At 38.8% G+C, this 12,055-nt stretch overlaps 1 protein-coding gene across 1 annotated transcript in view; it reads left to right on the forward strand.

The window, feature by feature from the left end:
* Nucleotides 1-12,055, forward strand: part of TOP1 (DNA topoisomerase I) — a 98,025-nt gene that overhangs the window by 23,859 nt on the left and 62,111 nt on the right. Inside the window, exon 3 of the mRNA XM_033186422.1 lies at nucleotides 10,088-10,190. Within this exon, the coding sequence (XP_033042313.1) occupies nucleotides 10,088-10,190 (103 nt within the window). The remainder of the gene's footprint in view (nucleotides 1-10,087; nucleotides 10,191-12,055) is intronic.

Genomic DNA, 12,055 nt, shown 5'->3' on the forward strand with positions numbered 1-12,055 from the left:
CTCAAATGCACATATACAACTTGAGCTAAGTTGTATGAAATGATTGAGTAGGCTGACTTCAGTTCTATGTAAATTAAGGAGAAGGTTTAGGAATGGTTGTACCGCTTTGACAGTTGTTAACATGTTTATAATTTCTTGGAGATTAGCCAGGAATTCTGTTACAACTATACACAAATATTGTTTGACTTTCAAAATAAAATTCTTTAAAATCACTGAAATTTTCTGAGCCCAAGTTTCTTCATCTGTAAGATAAGCAAATTTACTAAGGTCATGAGTGTCTAGTACATGAGGGACAGAGATTTGAAGCTCTTTACCACTGATTTATGCTACCGTGTCATAGATCTAGTAATTAAGTGACTTTTACCCAAGGTCATATACTGAGTGATAGAACAAGGATTTTGAATAAGATATTTTTCACTGTTGAACTAGTCTGCTTTCTCCAGCAGAGGCTGCTCTGCGATGCCTTTATCATATTAGGGTTTGGTCATGGTCTTTTGTGCTCATCATGTTTGAACATGTTTAACAAAGTATTTTACAGACTTGGTTATTTCTTCCCCTCATGTAATTTGTGTATTTGTCTGGTTTCCCTATGGAGAATGAACTTTTTATCTTATTTTTTTTTTTTTTTTTTTTTTTTTTTTTTTGAGACGGAGTCTCACTCTGTCGCCCAGGCTGGAGTGCAGTGGCCGGATCTCAGCTCACTGCAAGCTTCGCCTCCCGGGTTTATGCCATTCTCTCGCCTCAGCCTCCCGAGTAGCTGGGACTACAGGCGCCCGCCACATCGCCCGGCTAATTTTTTGCATTTTTTTAGTAGAGACGGGGTTTCACCGTGTTAGCCAGGATGGTCTCGATCTCCTGACCTCGTGATCCACCCGTCTCGGCCTCCCAAAGTGCTGGGATTACAGGCTTGAGCCACCGCGCCCGGCAACTTTTTATCTTATATATGCCTGATGTGACATTGATTTGGCCACTTGGGGTTGACCTTGTACTTGGTTTCCATATCTGCAGCTTCATTGTCATTTTGGGTTTAGGCCAGCTTTCAGAAATTTTTTAACAGTTGGATCAAATTTTGTTGGATTCATTTGATACTGAGTTTCTTATTCCTGTATATTTTGTTTCCTTTCTATCTAAGCAGAGAACTAGGACTCTAGAGTTACGAGAAGTAGGAGTATATCTATAACTTTTTTAAAAGAAAAAAAAGGACCAGGTACAGTGGCTCACGCCTGTAATCCCAACACTTTGGGAGGCCAAGGCGGGTGGATCACTTGAGGTCAGGAGTTCGAGACCAGCCTGGTAAACATGGTGAAACTCCATCTCTACAAAAATTAGCTCGACATGGTGGTACGCACCCATAATCCCAGCTACTTGGGAGTCTGAGACAGGAGAATCGCTTGAACCTGGGAGGCGGAGGTTGCAGTGAGCTGAGATTGCACCACTGCCCTCCAGCCTGGACAACAGAGTGAGACTCTGTCTAAACAAACAAACAACAACAACAACAACAAAAACAAAATTCTGCTTTGGACACATGACTTTAGGGAGATAAACATAACTCTGGGATTTTATTTTTTAATATGCTCCTGAAAACAGTCAACTCTCCCATTTCCTAGCTGGGAGAAGTATGTCTCACTTAATTTTGCTCATTCAGGAGAGGATGAATTTTTCGGAAATGATAGCAATAGCTGGCTGTCGCAGCTCATTTCTTGCTGCAGTGTAGCACATCCGCCAAGAATGCCCTCTCACCTTCCTTTGTCTTGCTAACTCCCTCTTAGCTTTCAGTAAGGTTTGGCTCAAACTGCATCCTCCAGGAATCCTATGTTAACTCCTAACTGCCACTCTTGGATCCAGGGTCTTTATTTCATCTTGTTCTCTGGTGGAACCAGGCTGTTTTATCTCATTATATTACTCTTCACTTTGAAACAAGGAAACCTAGATTCAGTATTTTTACTCTTACGACTTTTCCCCCCAAAATGCCCATAAATTAAGTAATCTTACTGCCTTACTGCGCTTACTGAAAAATAGCAGCAGGGCAGAAAAATAGAAAATCTTGCTATCATGTAAGAGATGTGGAAGTAATGGTACCCACATGCTTCATTTGGAAAATGTCTATTACCTTTGTAAAAAGTTTGTATAGTTTCTAAATACAGGAGCATCATGATGCAATAGAAACTGTTACTTTAATGTTAATTGACATTCGAAATTTTGGGATTCAAATTCTTTTCTTAACCCTTTTGGTATTCCCTTAATCTACCATTCTACATTCTGCCTCCTTTGTTTCCCCATCACTTATTAAAAGTACTGCCTCTTAACTTTGTCATCATGCACTTATTTCTCTAGATACACCTTGGAGTGTTTTTTCAGGCTAAATTGTTAGGCATGGGCTGAGTTTAAAGAGGGAGAGTGTGTGAGTTTGTTTGATTTTGCCAAATTCTTCCTTCATGGGGGGTTATACCAACTAGATGCACCTTATTCATCAGAGATGTTAAAATGAGGCAACAGTATCTTAGATTTGAGGAAATCGTTACCACCCAGAGTTGTGAAAGTTAGAGGTGATATATGTAATACTGCCTTGCACAGAATATACATTTAGTAAAGGATACTGATATGGTTTGGCTGTGTCCCCACCCAAATCTCATGTTGAATTGTAGCTCCCGTAATCCTCATGTGTTGTGGGAGGGACCCGGTGGGAGGTAATTGAGTCACCCGGGCAGTTACCTCCATGCTGTTCTTGTGATAGTGAGTTCTTATGAGGTCCGATGGTTTTATAAAGGGCTTCCCCACCCACCGCCCACTCCACTTTGCTCCACACTTCTTTTTGCTACCACCATTTGAAGAAGGACAGGTTTGCTTTCCCTTCCACCATGATTGTAAGTTTCCTGAGGCCTTCCCAGCCCTGCAGAACTGTGAGTCAATTAAACCTCTTTGTAAATTAACCAGTCTTGAGTATGTCTTTATTAGCAGTGCGAGAATGGACTAATACAGATACCTAGATACCTATTATTATCTTTTGTGAACTGGTACTATTTCTCTATCATAAGAGTGGAAAGAAACTTTAGTTGAGATAGTGTTTGTAAGCACCCTAGCATGGTGCTGGCACCCATATTAATGCCTTTTTCTCTTGTGTGCCTTGGGCAGCCAGCTACTTGAGATTATATCTTAATTACCTTAATAGATTGTAAACTGCTTGAGGGCACAGTCCTTGTCTGGTGAGTCTTTAGCAGGATGCTTTGGACTTGAATATATTTGGTTTTAAATTGAATTAGCCTTCAGAATATATTTCTGAAATGGTAGCAAAAGGATTTTTTTTTCTTTTTTTTTTACACATTAACCCTCAACTCCTGGGTAATGGTACCCAACACCTATTCCTACAGTGGGAAAAGACACAGACACTTTCCTTTTGTTAGTTGGAAGCTTCTTTACTTAAAGCTTTTTAAACCCCAGGGAATATGTTAGGTAACAATAGCAAAATATGTTGATTCCTGTCCTATCTGTTTAACTTACCTGTCCTTAGGGAGTAACTCCAGTTAAATTGCAGTGAAAGGAGTTAGTTAGTTGCCTTAAGTCTTCTGTTTTCTCAAGACTGCTTTATTTCAGGGGGCTTCCATGTCTTCATCTAGAATTTTCACTAGGAATTAAAATATTTGTTATTAGAAAGCATTAGTTGGCCTGAATTCACAGTGAATTAGGTTTTCTGATGATTTAATATGCACTGGTTTGCATCTTTCATAACTTATCTGTCAGTTAAGTTCAACACATTTCTTTTTGCACTTAACAGGTACTTGAAGTGGCAGGATCCTTCCTCTAAAACATTTTAAATAACACTAGTAGATGAATTCCAGTTAAGGGGAAAAGGTATGTGCTGAAACTAGTCTTCAAGGCCACAGTATGTTCTCTCCAAACACCTGTTTTTCACCACAAGGGATGTAGATCTCTGTGTGCCCTTATTGGCATTACTTTTTCAATTATTGGCATCTCTTCTGAACAACATCTTTAGTCAGATGTCCCACTGTCACCTTAGATAGAATATGGCTCAGATTGGTCCATCATTTCTCCAGTCTTTTCTTTTTCACCATCTTTATTATGCACAAGTTTCTTGTTTTTGCCAAGGACTCTTGTTCCCCCAGTCACCTGGACATAAAGACTTTCTCTGACTCTTTATTACACTGCATTTATTACACATAGTAGTGAGTTCCTGAAACTGGGGTCTACTTCCTTTTTCCCAAATGTGCTTTTACATTTTTTCCTTCCCTCTCAGTTCCTTTGCTATCATTTTTTTTGTAGATTGCTTCAGAAACTTCTAGCTAGTTATTTTGCTTTTACTTTTATCTCTTACTATTCTTTAACACAAACCCTCTCTTGGAACTAGGCCAGTCTTCTTGCCATACCCTCATATAATAACACAAAAATGAAGGGTTGGAAAGGAAGAAGCTTAAAGATAATGTTTAACTTTTCCTTGTGAAATGTTTCAAGCATACACATAGAGAAATATAATGAACTCCCATTTATCTGTCACTCAGCTTCAATAATTATCAACCTTTTGCTAGTCGAATTTTGTCTATCCCCATATCTCTTGGTGGCATCCCCCCACCCCACCCCAGAGAGTATTATAAGCAAATTCCAGGCATCATTTACATGGAAGTACTTCAGTATTCATCGTTAGAGATTCTCTAATTTGTCAATTTACCTACTGCAGATTATCTCTGCAGTTTTGCTGTCAGTTGGTTATTTAGTTTGTTTAAATGCTTTTGGCGTTCAGAAGGCATCCCATTCTTTTAGTGGTTAGTTCTTTTGTACTGACCTCGGTTTGCCTCCCTATCATTTCTCAGCAGTGATAAACATTTATATTTACTCAGAAATTACAAATTTACAGAGTAAATTTATATAATTCAATATAATAGTCATTAAGATATTTGAAGAAGTTGCCATGTAATACACTTTTTTTGGACACACCTTTCACAGCACACATAGCACATGTAATAACTTTCATTTGTATGTTAGAGAGAGGGTCCTGCTCTGTAGCCCAAGTGGAGTGCAGTGGTGTAATCATAGCTCCATCCTTTAACTCCTGTGCCCAAGCAGTCTTCCCACCTCACTCTCGGAGCAGCCAGTGTTACAGGTGCACCAAGGTGCCCAACTAATTTTTTAAAAAGTTTTTGTAGAGACGAGGTCTTGCTGTGTTGCCCAGGCTGGTCTCAAACTCCTGACCTCAAGTAAGCCTCCCACCTTGGCCTCCCAAAGTGTTGAGATTGCAAACATGAGCCACCGTGCTCAGCCATTCCTTTAAAATAGGAATACTTGGGGTTCAGATCTGTGACCTACGTCTTATTTGTATCAGTGAGATTAATGAGCCACAGCCCCGAGTTTCTCACAAGACATTTTTGATTTGCATTTTTAGATAGCAGTTGCTTTAAAAAATTTGGGGACTTGGCTTAAAATCAATTTTGAAATTTTGTGCATTAAGAAAAAGAATGTAGCTGGGCGCGGTGGCTCATGCCTGTGATCCCAGCACCGGACTTTGGGAGGCTGAGGCGGATGGATTGCCTGAGCTCAGGAGTTCGAGACCAGCCTGGGCAACACGGTGAAACCCCATCTCTACTAAAATACAAAAAATTAGCCGGGTGTGGCGGCGTGCACCTGTAGTCTCAGCTACTCGGGGGGCTGAGGCAGGGGAATTGCTTGAGCCCAGGAGGCTGAGGTTGCAGTGAGCTGAGATGGCACCACTGGACTCTGGCCTGGGTGAGAGTGAGACTCCGTCTCCAAAAAAAATGTTATTGGCAGACTGTTATCTGAAACCTTCCTGGAATTAATTTCAATTTATCATTTTCTTGATTTCTTTTTTAAGTTTAGAGCTTTTTAGCGATTTAAGCAAATTTTCCTATGTACACTAGTATTTGTCAAAATAAATTTTTAAAGCTTCGTCCATTTTTTACTATAGAAGTAATTTATTGTGGGGAAAAAGTAGAAAACAACATGAAGTATGTGCACAAAAACTCAAGTTACTCATAAATTGACTACCTAAGATTACTGCTTTTAATATTTTGATGTCTATATTCCAGTCTTCTTCATATATATTTATGCATTTGTTGAATTATACACAGAGTAGTTGTTGTTGTTGTTGTTGTTGTTTTTAATGTGATGTCCTTGCCATATCCTAGGGCTATATTAGCAGATCTTGATGTTCTGAGGCTTGTTTATTGAATCTGGGCTGCAAACAAAATTAAATGACACGTGCTTTATTCCAGATTGTAGTGCTATTACATGTATTGTCATTATTATGATTTTAGCCATAAGTGTTCGGTTTGAGGCAGAAGTAATGGGATATTGCTGTCAAGTAAACAGGGGCCACTAACCTTGTGTGAATCAAGTTAGCATTTTAAAATTATAGACTCGAGGTTTTTAGAAGAAGCTGAAGGGTTCTGTATGCTGCATGAAGATTGAGTTCAAATCCTACTTCTGACACCATATGATTTTGTTGTTCCCATCTCTGTAGGATGGGAATTTCTTACAGTTAGTACTACAGTCATGCAGATTTCTTTTCCCCAGGGCCTGGCACAAAATAGATACTCAGCAGATTATGACACATGTGGCTTCTTTTGCTGTGAGCCACTCAAGGGATGAAGACACATTGCCTATACATTATTAATTGATTGCTATAAAGCATGTTGCCTCAAAATATAATAGCTTAAAACAGCAGACACTTATTTTCTCATGTAGTTCCTGTGAATCAGGAATCCAGAAGTAGTTTATCTGGGTGGCTTTGGCTTACCATCTGTAGATTGCAGTCAGTATGTCGGCCAGGGCTGCAGTCATTTGAAAACTTAATTTGAGCTACAAGGTCCACTTCCAAGATGGCTCATTCACATGGCTAATTGGCAGGAAGCTTCAGTTTCTTACTACATGGGCCTTTCCAGAGAGCTTCTGAGTGAGTACATGACAGTGTGTCAGTGGCCTCCCCAAGAGCAAGGAGAGAGCAGGAAGGAAGATCTAATAATGCCTTTTATGGCCTAGAGTCGGAAGTTGCCCCCTCACATTTCCACTTCATCCTATTTGTTAGGAGTGAGTCAGAGTGTGCAGCCCACACTCAGGGGAGAGGAATTAGGCTATACCTCTTGAAAAGCGGAGTACCAAACAGTCTTATAGTCAAGATAGTATGTGTTTGTGTAAGGTTAGAATAGAGGGTCTGGAAATAGACCTATAATTATATGACAGCTCAAAAAGCCAAGACAATTTAATGGGGAAAGGGCCATCTTTTAAAAAATGATGCTAGACTATTCACAGTAACAACGACATGGAATCAACCTAAATGTTCATTAATGGTAGACCAGATAAAAAAAGAATGTGGCACATGTACACCGCGGAATACTATGCAGCCATAAGAAGAACGAGATTGTGTCCTTTGCAGGAACATGGATGGAACTAGAGACCATTACCCTTAGCAAACGTAACAGAGGAACAGAAAACCAAATATTGCATGTTCTCACTTATAAGTGGGAGCTAAATTGTGAGAAGACATGGGTACATATAGGGGAATAGCAGATAAAGGGGCCTTTTGGAGGGTGGAGGGAGAGAGGAGGGAGAGAATCAGGAAACATAATTTGTGGGCACTAGGCTTAATTCCTGGGTGATGAAATCATCTGTACAACAAACCCCCATGACACAAGTTTACCTGTATAACAAACCTGCACATGTACCCCTGAACTTAAAAGTTTAAAAAAAAAAATGGTGTTAGAACAACTTGACATCTTTATTGATTTAGGAAAAAATGAAAACTGGCCCTTACCTCTGTAAAACTGCTAGAAAATAAATAAATAAATAAATAAAGTAAGTAAGTAAGTAAGTAAGTAGTGGTATGCCCTTGTAATCCCAGCCATTCCAAAGGCTGTGGCAGGAGGATTGCTTGAGTCCAAGAGTTTGAGAGGAGCCTGTATAACATTGTAATATAAGAAAATGAGACTCGTTCTCTGCCTTTCCCCCCAAAAGAGAGAGAGAAAATCTGTGTGGCCCTTGAGTAGGCAAAGATATCTTGGAGTACAAGACATACAGACCCTAAAAGGGAAAATTGTTGAAGTGGACTTGATTAAAATTTAAAACTTTTGTTCTTTGAAAGATACCATTAAGAAATAGGCCGGGCGCGGTGGCTCAAGCCTGTAATCCCAGCACTTTGGGAGGCCGAGACGGGCGGATCACGAGGTCAGGAGATCGAGACCATCCTGGCTAACATGGTGAAACCCCGTCTCTACTAAAAATACAAAAAACTAGCCGGGCGACGTGGCGGGCGCCTGTAGTCCCAGCTACTCGGGAGGCTGAGGCAGGAGAATGGCGTGAACCCGGGAGGCGGAGCTTGCAGTGAGCCGAGATCCGGCCACTGCACTCCAGCCTGGGCGGCAGAGCGAGACTCCGTCTCAAAAAAAAAAAAAAAAAAAAAAAAAAAAAAAAAAAAGAAATAAAGACAAGAAAATCATGGGGAGAAAATATTCACAGTTCATATAGCTAGCAAAAAATTGATAATCCAGAATGTACAAAGAGTTCTTGCAACTCGGTAATAAGAAGACCAAGAAAGGTTTGAGCAGATACTTCACCAAAGAAGGTATATGAGTGGCCAACAAGCACATGAAAAGATGCTTGTCATTAAGCATCATATAATCATCAGAAATACGTGAATTGAAACCACAGTGAGATACCACTCCACACCTGCTAGAATGGCTAAAATTAAAGACTGCTATCAGATATTGGTGAAAATTTGTAACAATGGGAACACTAATGAATTTTTGATGGAGAAATATAATGGTACAATTTGACAATTTCCTATAAAGTTAAACATACTTTTTTTATATTACCCGGTAACTTTTCTCCTAAGTATGTACCCAAGAGAAATGAAAACATGTCTACAGAAATATTTGTATATGAATGTTTGTAGCAGATAAATAATAATCAATGCCTGGAAACAACTAAATTGTCCAGCAGGTGAATGGGTAAGTTACAGTGTATCTATACAATGTAACACCACTCAGCAATAAAATGGAACCAACAACTGATATATCCAACAACATGGATGAATGTCACAAATGCTATGCTGAGAGAAAGAAATCAGACACAAAAAGAATAAATCCTATACGATGTTACTTACATGAAATCTAGAAATCTAGACAAATCTGATCTATAGCTTGATCAGAGCAGTGCTTCCTTTGGGCAAGGGGTGGAAGATGGGAAATAACTGGGTAGGAGCACAAGGGAAACTTTCTGAGGTGATGGACTTGTTCTAAATCTTTATTGTAGTGGGGATTGCACCTGTGGGTGTCTTTGAATTGTTTATTATTACAGTTATTTCTTAATATTTGTAGGGGATTGGTTCCAGAACCACCCCACCCCCTACCCCTAGTATATCAAAATTTGCAGATGTTCAAGTTTTTTGTATATAAAATGGCACAGTATTTACATATAACCTATACAATCCTATATGCTTTAACTCATCACCACGTTACTTAGATTACCTAATACAGTGTAACTATATAAATAGTTGTTATATTGTGGGGGGATTTGTATTTTTGGGTTGTATTGTTATTACTCTTTTTATTTTTCCCTGAATATTTTCAGTCTGCACATGGTTGAATCTACGGTGCTCAACCTGTGCATATGAAGGGCTGACTGTATTTTATTGTTTCGAAATTATACCTTATTAACATTTATTTGGAAACATATCTCTTGAAGTTTGGATTTTTCAGAAGTTATAACATCTGATCTTTAGAATCAGTGTTCAATATTTATCCCTTTGTTATCATTTATAAGTCAGGCTTAATAGTATTATGTCTAGGGAGAAAAACGCCAAACTGTGGCTTCTTTTCACAGAATAATTGGCTCTCATTTCCTCATTCTCCGCATATTAGTAACATGTCTTGATTGTAGAAGTAGGCTAATGGGACACTTTGTCTAGGCTTCTTTGTGAAAGCTTTTTTTTTTTCGGTGGCATGTGCTATTATGCCTACCATGCCATTTGAATCCTGTCATTGTACTTCTTGACCATCTTGTCAGGGTAGGCATACAGAAGATAGTTCATGACTCCTGTTAACTGACTCATCTCTTATGGTTGCAGATTCTCATAAACACAAAGATAAACACAAAGATCGAGAACACCGGCACAAAGAACACAAGAAGGACAAGGAAAAGGACCGGGAAAAGTCCAAGCATAGCAACAGGTAAGGGTGGAATCAAGCAAGTCCCTCATCATTCAGCAGTGGGTTGGCCATTGCTTGGCTTACCTGGAATAAATAGGTCTTAACTTGAGCTACCGGTAAAGATAGCAAAGTAAGTAGAAACTGTATTTGATCCTAGAGTTGCTAAGAGGATGGCCCTGATTTCAAGGCCTTAAATGGGATGCCATTGTTCAGATCAAGATGTAGAAAGCAAGTATGTTTGATTTTCTTTTAATATATACCTCGTTAAAAATACAGTTGTTCACTAAGATAGGTAAGGATTCATTGTGACACATGATGGCATTTAATCAAGTCTGTAGCAAACTTCCCTTGATAAAAGGTAACTGGATTGGAGACCTGATTTTTTTCTTCTTCTTTCTATATTTTAAAGACTTTACATTAAAAATTCTTAACTTGGGCTTCCATGGTCTGTTAGCCCCTGAAATTATATGCAAATTGTTGAGTATATGAGATTTCTTGGAGAGACTGTTCCTAGCTTTCATCATGTTATCAGAGGAGTTCGGCTTCCACAAAAGCCTACAATCACCAATATGAATGAAACTCAATAGTGCTGTCTTCTGGGATGCAAGCCTCAAGAAGATGTTTCTCTTGTTCATTTTGCTCCCATTTTTTTTGGTGTAGGAGGCAAGTGGTTAAATCTAGTTATTAAAAATGAGGACTTGCACTTCCATTCTGATTTGAAGACAGTTGTTGGTGAGAAAGCCGTATGGTATTCCCATTCCCATAGTGGCCTGAGCTTGGTTAGGGAATGTAAAGATCTGTTACACATTAGAACAAGTGTCTTCATCCTAGAGTTCCTTAGAACTTCTTTATTAACTTGTATTATTGTCTGTAGACAAGTTAAAGTGAGAATTGCTTTCCAAGTCTGTTCTTTTTTGCGAATTATTAAAATAACCAGATTTAATTTTCTCTATTGGGGACATTTCTTTGGGAATCATGTATCATGCCTGTGGCCTTTTTTCCCTGTCCCTCACTCATTTCTTATCACTTGATCATCTAGTTTCCATTTTCATTATTCTGGTAAATTTAATCTCGGTAGTTGAATCTACTCTGCATCTTTTCTAGTTTACAGTTGTCTAGCTCATGTTAATATCTACCATACAGCAAAGAATATTGCCAAGGATAAAAGAGTTCATTGCATAATGATAAAAAGGGACCCATTAGGAGAACATAACAGTTATAAACTAACATCACAGCCTCAAAATACATGAAGCAAATCTGATAGAGCTGCAAAGAGAAACAAACATTCATAATTACGGTTTTACCACCTCTTAATAATTTTTAGTCTAAATAGAAAACAATTAAGGATATGGAAGACTTGAACAATATCAACCAACTTGATCTAATTGACATTTATAGGTTTTTCCCATCCAACAATATTAGAATATTCTCTTTTCTTTTCTTTTCTTTTTCTTTTCTGTCTACTTTTCAGATTTTAATTTTTTTCGGGTTTTATTTTAGATTCAGTAGGTACATACAGGCAACTTTGTTACCTGGGTATATTGCTGTGATGCTGAGGTTTGGGTACAAATAATCCCGTCACCCAGGTACTGAGCATAGAACCCAACAATTAGTTTTTCAGCCCTTAACCGCCCTCCCTGCTCTAGTAGTCCCCAGTGTCTATTATTGCCATCTTTATGTCCATGAGCACCCGATGTTTAGCTTCTGCTTATAAGTGAGACCATGTGGCATTTCGTATTCTGTTCTTGCCTTAATTTGCTCAGGATAACAGCCTCCAGTTGCATTCATGTTGCTACAAAGGACATGATTCAGTTCTTTTTTTATGACCATCTAGCATTCCGTGGTATATATGTACAACATTTTCTTTATCCATTCCATCATTGCTG

Source organism: Trachypithecus francoisi, unplaced genomic scaffold, assembly GCF_009764315.1.
Source record: "Trachypithecus francoisi isolate TF-2019V2 unplaced genomic scaffold, Tfra_2.0 Lachesis_group21, whole genome shotgun sequence".
Classification (NCBI taxonomy): domain Eukaryota; kingdom Metazoa; phylum Chordata; class Mammalia; order Primates; family Cercopithecidae; genus Trachypithecus; species Trachypithecus francoisi.